Source organism: Tetrao urogallus (assembly GCF_951394365.1).
Source record: "Tetrao urogallus genome assembly, chromosome: 4".
Lineage (NCBI taxonomy): Eukaryota > Metazoa > Chordata > Aves > Galliformes > Phasianidae > Tetrao > Tetrao urogallus.
This window is the reverse complement of record NC_136817.1, coordinates 5,621,616-5,637,254: the sequence shown is the minus strand read 5'-3', so window position 1 is coordinate 5,637,254 and position 15,639 is coordinate 5,621,616. Positions and strand designations below refer to the sequence as shown.

The 15,639-nt window shown below is 38.9% G+C and overlaps 1 protein-coding gene across 1 annotated transcript in view; it reads right to left on the bottom strand.

Annotated features, from left to right (window-relative positions):
* PALLD (palladin, cytoskeletal associated protein) overlaps positions 1–15,351 on the bottom strand; it is a gene marked incomplete at both ends in the record, with an annotated part of 171,523 nt that extends 156,172 nt beyond the window's left edge. Inside the window, one exon of the mRNA XM_079534956.1 lies at positions 14,318–15,351. Within this exon, the coding sequence (XP_079391082.1) occupies positions 14,318–15,351 (1,034 nt within the window). The remainder of the gene's footprint in view (positions 1–14,317) is intronic.
* Positions 15,352–15,639: the final 288 nt, after the last annotated feature.

Here is a 15,639-nt window from a genome sequence, read left to right as displayed (position 1 = left end):
TCCTCTTGACTTTCGTTATCTAGGCTATATTTCATGTTATTACAACGTAATCAAAATACTTCCTTTCTAACCAACATTTGGCCCTAAAACAGGTCAACATTTTTCCATTGGTATTTTTAAGTAGCTACTCTGAAGAAAAACATTTTCAAATCCCAACATTTCTTCATTTCGCCTTGATGCTGTGACAAAAATCAGAAGTATTCTGTTTGAACTGTGATGACTACCCTCAAAGGGTTCTCAAGGTATAAAATAACATGAAACAGAAAATTGCAAAATAGAAAACACAAAAAACAATCATTTTATATTTCTCAGCCTGTTACAGTGTTACTGGTGGAAAGATTATCATGGTGGAAATGGGAAAAGACACAAACAGGGAAGGAATGCTCACCTCTATCTGAAGATACCCTGTTCACAAGAAAGGCTCCAAAAAAGAGGGTTCTCCAGAAAGAGAGCCTTCCTAGTGGCAGTCAGCCCTGAAATGGGGGGTACAACCTTCAGCTGTGCTCCCAGGGCTGACTCAGCCCTTGCCTCAGGTGATCAATCAGTGGTTCAGGTCTTGACTCCGCAGTTCCCATACACAGCCCCAAACAAACATTCATAGGAATAGTATCATCACATAGAAGTAATACATAAAATACCTAAACTCAGCATTAAGACACATTTACAAAACTTCCAAACATCATTTGCTCTTCTCTCTCCTCACTTCAAATCCCTCTCCATATTTCTGTGGAGAAGCACGAACAACTTCTCAAAACTCCCTTTTCAAAATATATCTCTATAGGCCTTGCTGGCCCTTGGGAAGTTTAATGGCGCACCCTGGAAGAAATACTCATCGCTTGTGAGAGATGCCCAGGGCTGCAATGCAGTGCAGCTACAGAACACAATAAAACTCAAGTCCAGTGACAACTGCAAACCTCTCATAAGTTTGCAGCAAGCAAAATCATATTTGTAGAGCTCCATCTGCTTAACTCTGCCTTGGACTTGCATTTCTGAAGTATTTTTGCCTCGGTTGCATCTTGGGTCAACTCCATGTTTAATGAGGAGAGTGAGTTACCAAGAATTTCCTGAGAACCACTGAACTAAACAGTATATTAGTTCTGTAACCTGGTCACATCAGATAGAAGGCCACACTCTTTTCTATCCAGTAACTTGTTTTGCCTCTAAGTTACTTCACACTGATGCCCATTTCCTAATATGAGGGTTTAAGAACTGCAAATTAAGTAGAAAGTACATTAATCAGACTCTTGAAATCAGTCTTCCAATTTCCTGCCTTTTGATAAGGGGTGCTTTGAAACGTCCTGTTTGCGGGAAGGCAAGAAATGTCATGTAGCAATATGGAAGTTCAATACAGCCCCAGTGCAAATGTAACTAAACAAACTAGCTGAGGTAGGTGTCTTAAATTTTTAGATAAAAAACAGACAACAAAAGGGTAAAATAAAGAGAAAGTACAAAAAGCTAAAATTCATACTTGCATTCTAATGCAAAAAGAATAATTAACTTGGGTAAATAATCTGGCAACACATTGAAAAACTTGCCTACTCTAATTGACACTCCTGCAGCTGAGTTTCCATAGTCTGCTCTCATTTGCAAATCACAATTGAAAACCAGACTGTGGGAAGAAACAAATAAACAAACAAACTACATTTACCTTCTGAATGTCATATGTGGCTAGGGTGATAAATTATTGTAAGATGACAAAGATGAAGCTTACTGAATAACTGAAGGATAGGAAAGAAAAGATGATAAACTCCTGATAGGCAGATATAAGATATTTAGGGGTAAAATACTTGCTCTTTGTATAATCAAGGAATATTCTGCTGTTATAATCACAAAATAAACAAGAGAGTTAAGCAAAGTCAATTAAGATAACAAAAGAGAATAAATAGAAGGCTTACCCCTATCCAAGGCTCAACCACAAAACTCCAGCAGAGTAGATCTCCAGAAGAGATCCTTCCCCGCTGCCAGCCAGCTCTTAAATAGGTCTAGGAGGGGTGCAGCCAGGCTCCACCCCTTCCTGCAGCACAGCTGAATTGCCTTCACCTGTGCTCCTCTGGCTGACTCCATGCTCGCCTCAGGTGGTCAATCAGAGGTTCAGGCCATGGCTCAGCAGTGCCCATACACTCTTCTATAAAAAGAAAATTCTATACCCGTACAGGATTTGTGAAAACGGAACAGGCATGGATAGTAGAGCTGAACATTCTTGCACAAACCAAGTTATTCCTTGAATTCTTTTTTAGGTGAATTATTAATTTTTAAACCAGACTTGCCCATTTGGAAAACAGATAAAGAGAAAACTTCATGTCTCTGTTGTGTGATGATCATCACATCTTCCCTATAGTGTTTTCTCTCTACTTTAATAAAGAGAAATAAGTAAAGAATACAAGCGTGTGGTTGGCACAAAAGCATTCAGATTGTCGTATTCCTTCTAAACCTGCTTTTGGGAAGCTCTGCACCTCAGTTCCATCACTTACGAGCAGGAGACAAGAAAATTTGGACTGCAACACTGAGTCTTTAAAGAATTGTCAAAACTGGACTGAACTGGGGGAAAAAAGCACAGTAACTAAGAGCATCTTTAACGCTCCCAAGTAGTTGCTATTTCTTCAGTTCTTTTATTCCACCTATAAATAGTATGGTTGTATGTACTGTAGTATTCTTGTGCTGTTAATTTACAGAATGTCTTGGCTTTCTGTCATTTTCTGACATAAAGGGACCTTGGTGTACTGCTGGACAGTGGGCTGAATATGAGCCAGCAGTGTGCCCAGGTGGCCGAGAAGGCCAATGGCATCCTGGCTTGGATCAGGAATGGAATGGTGAGCAGGACCAGGGAAGTCATCCTGCCCTGTACTCAGCACTGGTGAGGCCTCACCTTGAGTGCTGTGTTCAGTTTTGGGCACCTCAGTACAGAAAGGACACGGAGGTGCTGGAGCAGGTCCAGAGAAGGGCAACAGGGCGGTGAAGGGCTTGGAGAATATGCCTTACAGGGAGCAACTGAGGGCATCGCTCCAGAAAGAATTCAATCAGATAATGGGACTCATTTCAAAAATTCCCCTGTAAATACTTGAACCCAAGATCATGGCATCGAGTGGATTTATCATATTTTCTATCATGCACCAGCTTCTGGTAAAACTGAACAATACGATGGCTTGTTAAAAACTATGCTGAAAGGAATAGGTGGTGGAACATTTAAGCACTGGCAGAAGCACTTGGCAGCAGCCACTTGGTTGGTCAATATTTGAGGATCTATCAACTGTGGTATCAATTTCAACTACATTTTTCTGTAAAAAGGTGAGAACTTGGATATTTCTTCTAAGATCCAGAGAACTGCACTGAAGCAGTAAATTTGTCAGTCAACAGCTTTACTTCCACTTCAGACTCACAGAACCGCTCTGGATTCTGAATAAATCATGAAGAATCCCATGCAATTTCTTTTTAAGTTGAGGGGTTATTACAAAATGCCCTGGTTGGTTTTCCAAAGGGTCTAAAATTTAATCCTGTATAACGGGGCATCCTGATCTGGTGAAAGGTGTCCTACTTTATGGCAGAGGGATTGGAGCTAGATGATCTTTAAGGTTCCTTCCAGCCCAAACTATTCTATGGATATGTTACAATGCTCTTTCTGGAAGCCTAAAAGTCAAGGATAGCACTACATAAATTTAATGTTGAGACACTTGGTTGATATCCAGTTTTGCATCAACATTTAATTTCTTCCCTATTCTGTATTTAGAAAACAGCATATAATTTATAGGTTGGAAAGTTAACTTTTGAGTTTGCCGGAACAAGAGAAAGTTGAACACAGCGGTCACACCATGGATAAACAGCCATGCAGCAAATCAGGATCATCTTTAGAAACCAACATGGCCGTACACACATGCCATATTTTTGTTGCAGTTGGACATTTCTAGATATCACATAAAAAAGCAGCTTAAAAATACACGATATCAAGTAAAACACAAAATAGAAGCTGCACACAAACACTGCAGTATCTTTTATTCAGTCAAATGGTACTGTGCTGAAAAGAGCAGAGTAGACTGTGTGATTAATTGGAGAAATAATTACTGAAGTCAAGCTGTGGTTAAAAGGGCAGTCCTTATGCTGAAGGCTGAGGTACTATAGCCATCTTTCAAATAAGCAGGAGGCAAAGTAAGATAGCACGCTTAGAATTGTTACTGCGTTCTGCTGAAGGTTATTCACACAACACCGTCCAGCCATGGAAACTTCAGCATTGCGTCCTCCTTTTCAACCCAAAATACATAATTTCTATCCTCACGTTGCTTGAAAATAGTCCTTCTGAGGACCAAAGCTATGAGGAGCAATATAGTGAGCCTGCATAATCATTAAATTAGAGAAGGCCTTAATTCAAAGCCAACTTCTGCATCAGTTTATATAGGCATTTGCCATGACTCTTATGCCACTCCTGTGTTTTGGAGCAGCTTCTGCCGTACTGTTACACTACATAAACTCATCTGCATCGAATCTTCATGTTGTCATCCAGACTAGAGCAAGAGTGGTGTTTCCTCTACACAACAAGAGATGAACTTAATCTTGCTTAGGCTGCATTGTAGTTGTTAAAAAGATTGTTTTAATCAGCGATTGAGGTATCCTCTGAGAATTGAGGAGACGTGCTAGTCTATAACTCTGACTCACCATCCACTGAATTTGCAGTCAGTAGCATGTTCCAGAATTGCGGTTCTTGGCAACTATAACAATTCCTCAGTGAACTGCAAATCACTGTCCCCACCTACTTCCTTTGTAGGTGAAGTCAACCTAAATTACATCTCAGGGGATTTGTGGAAAATAGGCTTTTAAAGATTCCTTCTAGCCATATGGCAAGCCTGAGGAAGCTCAGACAATCATGTCTTCCCTTGTTCCTACCTTCCATAATTAAACTTGAAAGCCATCACTAGTGGCAACACAGCTTTGAAAAAAGAGGCAGAGAAAAAGAAGGCCGAAAGCAGACAGTAACATCTACCTCGGTATCGCTACAGGCATTTTCCCTTAGTTTTCACTGCTGAAAAAAGACTGTAGCAACATCTCAAGCAATCTTCTCAATATTGATATTAAAAGACTGTAACATGCTGTGTATGTATGCAGTATATGGGAAAGATGCAAACAAAATTAAACTCAGCATTCCAATTTGGATTATATTATACTGCTTGTTAGTTATAACTCCAAGCTCTATCTAAATCCACAGCGTGTGTGCTGACAACAAAAAGGGCCATCAGAGCCAGCACCGCCACCAGAGGGAATGGGTTGCCCCACTCTGCTCTGCGTAGCCTCCAGTTGAGCACCATGGGCAGCTTTCGTTGCCAACATGTAAGAATAGCATGAAACTACTAGAGAGAATCCAAAGGACTACAAAGATAGTGAGGGGTCTGGAAGCAAGGTAGCTGTTTGTTTGTTCACCCAAAGCAGAGGAGGTTGAGGGAAGGCCTCATGGCCTTCTACTTCTTCCCAGGGAAGCAGAGGGGCAGCACTGAGCAAGAAGACTGGATGGGGCTGCATTGGGGAGGATAAAGTTGGATATTAAGAAAAAGTTAGGCATTAGAGGGTGGTCAGACACTGCAATAGGCTCTTCATAGCAGCGGGCACAGCCCCAAGCTGCTGGAGTTGAGAAAGAGTTTGGATTAGAGCATTGGATGCAGGGTTTGAAGCTTGCGTGGTCCTGCGTGGTGCCAAGGGTTGGATTTGATGGTTCTTTTGAGTCCTTTCCAAATCAGCATGTTCTATGTTTCTAACGCCTGCAGAAGAACTCCTTCTAGCAGCAGTGATTCCAAGCTTGAGTAAACTAATACAGTGATATGGACAAGTATCTTCCTTTCCTCATTTGCTTCAGTGATGATCAGTTAAAAATCATTATGGTTTAGGAGACATAAAATAGATATTTAATTAAAAAGGCTTACAAAGTGAATAAAAGTATAGTCTCGCAACTTCCTTTAAAAAAAAAACACTAAAAAACAGTTTGGAAGACAGTTATCTTCAACAAGGTTCTATCACATAGTACTGAAATTAAACGCCCCAGCTTGGTGCATGAGAGAACTGAAAGAATTTGGGAATGTAAATCTTACTGACTGATTATGGGAATGAGAACTCTCTACAGGACAACTGCAAGAATTACTTCTCTGCGGATTGATTATTCAGAATTAGGGCAGATCCTTAAAAACACACCCTTTCTGCACTTCTTAGTAGTATTTGTAATTCTGCATAAGGATTTCCCTAGAAGATTTTTTTCCCCATTTAAAAAAAAAAAAAAAAAAACAGCAACACTGAAATGTGAACACACTAGCTTTTGTCTGGTTCAGGCCCATAACTGGTCACTGCAAGTTTTAAACGTTTTTGTTCATGTTGCTTGTAAACAAACTACTTGCTATGTAGATGTGTCAGTTACCTGAATCTAAGTCTTGATGGTTTAAAAAGTAGGAAAATCTGAATAAGGGAATGTAACTGGAATGAAGAATGAATTTTGCCAATAAAAGTAGCTAAGAGGAAGAAGTTGATTTTATTTATTTAAAGTAAGGAAAGTAAAACATACATTGCATTTGTTAACTTAGTTATCTACATAACTGTGTCTATTAATTTCTAAATTGATTGGATCAGCTTGTATTTACATTCAGAATTATAAGAGGAACACGCTTGCAGGAAAAGTACAAAAGACCAGAAAAAAATCTGACCTTCACATTCCATGAAATATGGATGGGATATTCGATCCTAGGAGAATTGTAACCCAGCATCATTTTTAACCTGCCTATCATAGATAATAAGTAAAGTTCACTTGTCTAACACCTTAAAATTTACAAATATTGACTGAAATAACTCAAACTGTGTGTATGGCATTATTTTTTTTCTTGCAGATGATGCTTAAATTGAAAATAAGCAACTCGTTACTCACTTAAAACTAAGCAAATTACATGTTAATTTCCTTCTAGATCCCTAGGCAAAAACAAATAAAAAACTCAATCAAGTTATTTAAGCCAACTCAGTTCAAATTCAAAGCTTTAAATACGGATTATAGTCATTATGAGATCCGTGTTTCCATTTGATCTTTGGGCTTAAGTATGGCGTTACTAAGAGTTACCTGTAGGCCAACTCATAACGGCATTTACAATTCAACATAAGGCATGTAGAATAAATAATTACAGCAGGGAGTTACTATAAACCATTCTACCTTTAAAAAAAAAAAAAAAAAGCCACAAAGCAAATTATCCCAAAACCAGCTAATAAAAACAGAGCCTCTCTTCTTCACCGCGTATAAAATACGGCGTTTTCTTGTCTTTGGCACTGAAAGCATTTATCTGACTGATAACTTAAACACTTATTTTTGCAGTGCTCTCTAACTCAACAATGAACAAGAGCATGAGCCTATATGATAGAACAGGAGTTTTTGTAACTGATTTTGCTGATTTTTGAGAGAATGGCACTGCCCTGTGTTACAAAGCTCTCATAACATACTAAGTCACATTCGACCAAGAAGACTGACCTTCATGTTCAGACTATCTGGAAAGCCATATACCACAGAGAAGAGATTCTGCCAGCATCTGACACTATAGCTGGCCCCTAATGTGCATTTTCAGTAGAATGGATAAAGCGTAACATCACGGGGGAAAAAAAATATACCTGAAGAACAAACTGCTAAGGATTTCAGATTGTGTCCAAATGTTAAGCCATCTTCTATGAAGCTTGTTATCAGTTTAGACTTGTCAAGACTACTTTATAGAAGCATGAAGCCCTCAGCTTCGGCTTATACAGTTACATATATTTAGCCTCAGCTACTCACAGGGCAAACACTCAAGTGGTCTTCTCATAGGCAATGATCTACTGCTGGGCTAAATCTCTAACATTAAAAGACTCCAGTTGGCTGCATTACCTGTCAGTTGCAACATAAACAAAAGATTAACTGTATGTCAAATCTTTTTCCCTTGGCCATCTGAAAAGCACAGCCTTATGAAATAAGAGGAAATAAGTGAAAGAGGCTCATATGTTATGTAGGCTTTTTATAAAGCAGTGAAATTCCACTTAAATTCAGAAAGTAATCTTTTCAATGAAATTAATGCATATATGCTGTGCAATATATTATTAGTATGGTGGAACAATAAAACCAATTATTTGAAGAGTCTTGTTACTGTTAGACTAAATGAAACAACTTCATGATGGCTTTGTCACACAAAGAAGTTAATCCTCTACTTGCTTTCACTTGTAGGTAGCTGAGGGGAAGACAGGAGTAGTATTTTAAGTGACTCTACCTGATAATTACATTAAATTCTCAGGCTCTTTTAATTTACTGCCCTTTCCCATAGGAAGTCTAATGCATTCAAGTTCACACTACAGTTCTTGAGTTTACACTCTACCCTGCACAGTAACTGTAGCATATTACGTAAGGAAAATAAGGTTATTGTTGCCTGTTCCATAGTAAGCACTTCAATATGCAGGGCTTTACTAAATCAAATACGTTCTAGAACTGATAAAATAAGCTCATTTTTTGCTTCTGTTTAGCAGTATTTCTTCTATGCTTTGTCTATTATATTTGAAAAGCCAATAACATTTTCCATCTTCTCCAAGGTCCTGTCAGCCCTAATTGAATGAGCTTCAATACTTCTCTTCATCAGTGATGTTTGCAGAAAAGCTTTGTTTGCTTGATGTCATCAGCAATATCTCTAAACTTAGCTTTCACATTGACAAGAACGCATTTACCAAGCATGTTCCAGATAAGATTCAAATTCTGCATTATGAAAGTATTTTTGAAGCGTTACAATGCAAAGTGCTAATAGTATTTACTCCATTTGTAAAGAAATACACTGTATCTAACTGAAGTATGTCCTGTTCAAATAGCATTATTAAAATGCTTTAATTAACCTTAAGAATCTTAAACAACTCCAGAAGTGGTATTGCCTTTAGGCAAATGAGCAAACATGTCAAAGTACGTTAAGCAGAACCATTTCAATGAGATTTGCAATAGTACTGCGTACCTGTTGAACTTTGATACGTAAATAAACCAAAAGCTCCAACTGCAAACGCTTCTCTTTATGAAAAGCCTCTCTACTCCATTTCTCTTCTCATTTCAGTACAAAAGGAAGTCGTCCACTCCTAAGATGTGAGTACATTCCCACCTCTATTCTACTCAGCCTCCAAATTCAGTTGTGCTTTTCACAGATCAGTGCTTTCAATCAGTCTGTGTAAATTACTAAGTAAATTACTAATTCATTTCCTCACTGTCAAGCTTCCTTGGCCGTTGAAGCTTTGCACAAAAGCAAGGTCCAGACACAATACATAGAGTTTATAAAAATAAATGCTGAAATATGAAGTAAAAGCAGCTTTTGGGAATATTGCCTGTAGCATTGCTTTTGTGCCCCTCTAGTTGGAAGTGTTTATTTTATTATTACTTCTACTCAGTTTTTTTTTTACATCTTAAAAAAAAAAAAAGCAACCTCAAAAAACACCACAAACTACATACATTTAACATGGACAAAGTTAGTGAAAGCTTTCAGAAGACATACAGTGCTTTCTTATTTTGTCATTCATCCAAGTCTCATTCAATTCCTATGTAAATAAAAGTCTAAAGCCATGTATATGGCTATTTTTCTGCAGATAAGAGCACATTCCTCATATTAGAAGAGTAATTTTCAGTAGTTTACTTGAAGTTTCTTATATTTTCTTCAAGTATAATATCAATTTAAACTGTGCTCTCAAAGTTTTTATCTATTTTGAGGGTTTTTTTAAATAAATATTAGTTAATGATAATATTATATGTAATAATATAATAAATGATTAAAAAAAAACCCAACCCACCAGATAAATGGAGAAATGCCCAAAATATTGCCCTGCCAACACTCCTACCCATTCACCGTTTGGAGTCCCCTTAACATTGATTTTGTAGCATCAGTGCACTTCTCAGCCTAAGCTATGCTTGAATAAGCAAACTGTTTGCTTTGTGAAGCTTCCCCAGATTATCTTGTTACCATTATCTGGACTTGGCATGGTTACTTCACCTAGGAAAGAGCCTGCTTCTTGAGATGCTCAGCAGAAATGCTGTCCTCTCTAGTTGTAGACAATAGACCAAAAAACCTCAGTGACGCAGAATGTTTGCTTATCCACATGTTCTGAAATTTGTCTCAGTCAAAACTAATGTTTCCAACTTGAACAATATAAACATGCATTTCAATTAATTCAGATACCTCAAATTTAAGCATTTCAAATACCTTGAAAAATTTGCAAAGTAGGACCTGAACCACCTGGATAGGTTGTTCTGAACACTAATCTGTGCAGATAAGATGTACAAATGGTAAAGTAACAGTTTTGAAGTTCGACTATTAAAAACCTTAAAGAAATACATGAGAAACACACCCAAGGACTTCTCTGAATTAAGGGTACTTAGTGTTGTCAAATGTCTTGTTAAACATGCTATTAATGCACACTACTCAAGCTTTATTAAAAAGTTAAGAATCGTTACTATCATTACTATAGCTCTTGGTTGTTTCCTTCCCACAGAAAGGATCCCAAAAATGTTATTGGTAGTGGCTATGTTATCAAAACTAGCTTTTCTGGGAAGAATCGTAACAACTGAAGCCTGGTTTCTGCAGAATATATAGCTCTGTGCAGATGTGCAGACTACGGCTCGTGCGCTATCTGCAGCTCCACTTCAACAAGTTGTTTATCTGCTATTGTGAGTTGCAGAACTGTTCAGCTTGTTCAACATCTTTTTTGGAAAACACATTAATATCCATGCCTGCCTTCTATCTATCCAGCAGCTTTCATTAAAGGAAGTGGCTGTCTTCTATACATCCTTTTTTTCCCCACTGAACAATTTCATAGATATTCTAATCTTTCCAATCCATCTCACTGCATTCCAAATACTTGGAATTTGCTCTGTCCCTCCGCGGTTAAGTGCAACATCACGAGCACTAGGCCAATCTCCCCTTTTGCCCTAAGATTTGTACAAACCTTGTTGAAGGAAGAGCTCCCCGCTGCCCCCTTGCGCTGCTCTGCTTCCAAAGCAACGCAGGCTGTGAGAAGCCTGGCCGTGCTGTGAGGGAGACCTCTTCAGCCGAGTGAGAGTGATTGCAAGGTCGACGTGCAGAATTTTATGGTCTGTAATGAATCCTTAAGGTAGCTTTATTCGGTTGCCACAAGAACCATAATGATAATAAGACTAAAGGAATACGTATTTTTAGGAGCAAGGTAGAAAAGCAATTCTTACTTTTGATAGTAGATACACCATTTTTAAGTCTATTCACAAATCAGTGAGCTAATTATTAATAGTTACTGAACTATTTAAAGTTGAAGACTATTCAACTCTCGAGAAGCTTTGTAAAATACTGAGAAATTAAAATGAATCGTATTTGTTTCAAGTCAGCAATGATGCAAGCTATGAACAGAAATGATCATTTTCAAAGAAGGAAACAAGCCAAGCCACATCAATATCAATATGTGAAACATTACTTTTAAATCTTACTAATTTAAAAACCATGCGCTGTTACCTGAGTGTAAGTCAGCAGCGTGTGCTTGAAGCTCAGCAAGCTGCATCAAAAGCAGCACTAACTGCAAGAAAGGGAGAGGATTCTCCCCCCTCTATTTCACCTTCAGCTCTGGTGCCCCCAGCAAAAGGACACGGACCTGGAGGAATGGGTATAGAGAAGGCTAAAAAGATGATCGGAGGGCTGAACTGCCTCTCCTGGGAAGACAGGCTGAAAGCTGGGCTTGCTCAGCCTGCAGAAGAAAGGTCTCTGAGGAGACCTCATTGTGGATTTCCAGTACTTAAATGGTGCCTACAGGAAAAATGGGGAGAGGCTCTGTATCAGGGTCTGGTAGTGACAGGACAGGGGATAATGGCTTTAAACTTAGAAAAAGTAAATCTAGATTAGATATAAGTAAGGCATTCCTCATTGAGAAGGTGCTGAGGCACTGGAACACGTCGCCCAGAGAATGTGTGGAATGCCCCATGCCTGCGAGTGTTCAAGGCCACGTTGGATGAGGCTCTGGGAAGCCTGATTTGTGGGTGGCAACTCTGCCATGATGATCAAAGATCATCACCTCTGGATCACCTTTGACCCTTCCAACCCAAACCATTCTCTGATTCTATCAACTTGGTGGCGTTCCCCATGACTTATTCTTCTCAGACATTAATACTTCTCATTTAACGATTCTGCAAGAGGTAAGGTTCAGAAAAGAAGGGTTTCCATTAAAAAACAACAAAGAATACCAATCCCTTTTTTTTTTTTCTACGTTTCTTGTCACTATCTTGATATTTAGTCTTTGAAACACATCTAAAAGTATTGGAAAATACTTATGCAACTAAGCATCACAGCTCACACACAACTACCTACCTTAGTTTGCTCTGTAGTCATACCCTAGAAGACCCACAGATAAAGACAGTAAAATACCAAAACATGGCAACAGAGTCTTTGCTTTTACAAAACTGCAGCTTCACTGTTGCTGTCAAACTCACATAAACTCCACCGTTTGTATTTCATACAAGAAATCAATGGCTCCTAATCATTTCTCAACAGAACTGCTCTCATCTCAATTGCATGAAATAGAGCACAAGATTTGAGTGGCACCAGAACTTTTTTTTGCTGTGTTATTAAAATAAATGCCCGTTGATACGATGCTCTGTCTACTAGATTTCCTTTGCCCTTTTGTCACTTGTAAAGATCCTCCATGCTTATTTATAGTCCATTCTAAGATCATTTTCACCTCGCAAAATACACTTTAGGACTCTCTAAGCCTGATGTATCTACTAAAGCATAACAGAACTACGGTGGCAACATTCAACTGAACAGAAGCAGTGTTTTTTTAGTAATGAAGTATTGTCTCCACTCATAGAACTTAAGCAGTCTTACTAATGACTTGATAACTAATATCTAAAACTCTTACAGTTTCATAGTGAGAAATGTTTTAAGTTTGCTGCTCAAGTTACGGAAGTGAAGATGTTTTCCAAATTGAAATACTAGAAAAAAAATCTAAGCTTTTTATGCAATTATATATCAAGGTGGAATATCACCTGCAAGTAAAGGCAGTTCAGTTGTTTTTTCTTATAGTTGCTTTACCTGTGGTTGAGAGTTGGTAAAGAAACTCTCTGTGCCTTCTATTAGCACTGAGAAGTAAGGAGGTGTGGGACTTGCCTCATCTATTGTACAGCCAGTTGTTAACAAAATGCTCAGGCTCAAGCATTTACCTTCTTTCTATTGTCATTGTAGGAAACAAGTGAAGTAGGAGACTCTTAATAGATACATTTCCCTCCAGTGACTGCAGACAGAATCTAGGATGACTTGATCAGGTTAAATACCAAATGCATACACAGATAAATTAGGTAGAACAATCTTTTACTATTAATTTACTGTAATTATTTTTCTCCTTATAGGAGCTATCTCTGTCCGTTGCTATTACTCTACCTTATAACTCAGTATTAGTAAGAAAACATTATCTAATCCAGCAACAAGGAAAGATTCCATGAAAGTTAATGTTTCTTGTTGTACTCAAGTGTACAGCAGTACCACTGGCAGGCTGCAAAGTCTTTGTGAGGTGGGAAGAAGAATCTAAGAAAAAAAACACAAGAGGGAGGAGGATCCTCTGCCATTCTTAATTGTGCTGCTTCTACAGTTACCCTTTCATGACGGCTTGATGGTGAATAAACATCTGGAAGATTACTGCAGCCCCAGCAGAACTAAAATACTAAACAACTCTTAGAGAGATGACATGCCTATGATATTGCTTGATGGAGAATTACAATTATATTTTTGGATGAGTGTCCTGATGTTTGCAAGGCTCATTATTTTTGAGCTTTGTTATCAAACAGAACCATGTGCACATAAACTTCACTACAAAGCATCAAAAGGAATTTTGAAATGGGGACCATGTAAGCATCTTCTGGAAATGCCTCAAAAAAAAAAAAACGATAGTTGGCTAGATTTAGCAAATTTCAGGTTTTCTCATACTAAAGACTCCACATTCCCTTGGTAGGAAACTTAGAACCATTCTTATTAATTGAGAGTAGAGATGTATTTTTATGACTGACACACGCACTTCAGGGGAAACCGGTGAATTCTTTCCCTTACATTAAGAAAGCAAATCACAAAGGATACTGTTAGTCACTTCGTTTCCAACTTGGCCATGTGACTCTTGAATCAAGTAGAACCTTAATTCCCAAGCAATTAAACATTCTAGAGATCTAAAGAGGTCTGGATCTATTCTTACAGCTTATGAACTGAAGGATACGCTCCTCATATGTTATTTATTACTTCCAAGCAAGTCCACTGACACTTCATCTCAGTTATCTTCTGCATTTATAAGATGATAGCCAGAGACTTTGCTAAAGGCATATACTTACCTGACATCAGGGACTGGGTTGCCAGCAACTCTGCACTCCAGTAATACTTTATTTCCTTCAGCAACTTCCTGACTCCGGAGCTTTTGAGTGAACTGAGGGGGTGAAGGCCGATTGTCGCCTGCATTGATGAAAGGGTGGCAAAGAACCATTTCACTCTGTGTGATGCTCTCCTTTTCAGAACAGGGCTCTCCATTGAAGTCAACCCCAGATAGTTTTGGCCCAGGCTCGGTCTCTTGATGTGGCTTGTTGAAGTCTTTGTCCCTTGAGGCACTTAATGTTGATTGCTTCTTTTTCGGTGACAGGTATCCACTGTCTGGAGAAGAGTCCCCATCAGGACTTCGGCCCCTTGTCTTTGCCGCCTCTCTAAATATAGATGACAGTTCCTCAATGAATGTAGCAGCTTTGTCACACAGCTTGTTCCTGAAAGGAACCTCTCCTTGGGATACTGATTCAGACTTCGTGGAGGGCGCACCTGAAGCATGCTTTTCTGAATGTTTCAGGCTCCTAATGTAGCTGGGACTAGCAGCTAGCGAAGGTGATGTGCTTTCTTGCTTCCTGGAGACTGTGACAAAACTACTCGCCGTTTTCGGTGAGGTGAATTGCTCTTTCTGATTCACTGGAGGAATGTGACTTGCTGAAGATGAAGTCAGGCTGCTTGCTTGAAACCTCTGTGAAGCACCTTGCTCTTGCACTTCGGTATCCTGAAAAGAAGCATGCTCTAAAGCACAAGAAACAGAAGTACTGAAATGGGTGAACTCCGGTGCTATATTCTGATCCTCCTTCATGGAACTGGCAATTGATTCCCGAGCTATGTCAAGACTTTTACATATCTCCTCCTGGGTAAGGAAGGCAGAAAGTTCATTTGAAAATTCTCCATTCTGTACGCCAGATAGGGAATCATAGAAAATGTCTCGGCACGGTGAAGCTTCTGTCATGTTTTTAGGATATCCCTGATTGATGTCCCTCTCCGCACAGTAGGTCTCCTTCCGCATTAAAGAAAGAGGCAATGACTGGCCACAGCTTCCATCTTGCATGCTGGAAGACGCAAACAGTTGTTTAACAAAACAAAAAATGACACAATGGAAATGGTCAATAAAAAACTCTGGACCCTATAAGCTAGACACAAAACTGGGTAAAGAGCAGAAACGTAGTTGTGCATGTAATACTTGCTATAAACCTTGATTTAGATTTCAAAATTCCAAACAAATCAGAACTGAAAGTTTTCTAGGCAGAAATGAAAGCCCCTATGATCATTTTTTCCTCCTTTGTCTTCTTCAGGACTCCAAAGGCATCCTTCCTCTGTACATTAGCACAAGCTCAGT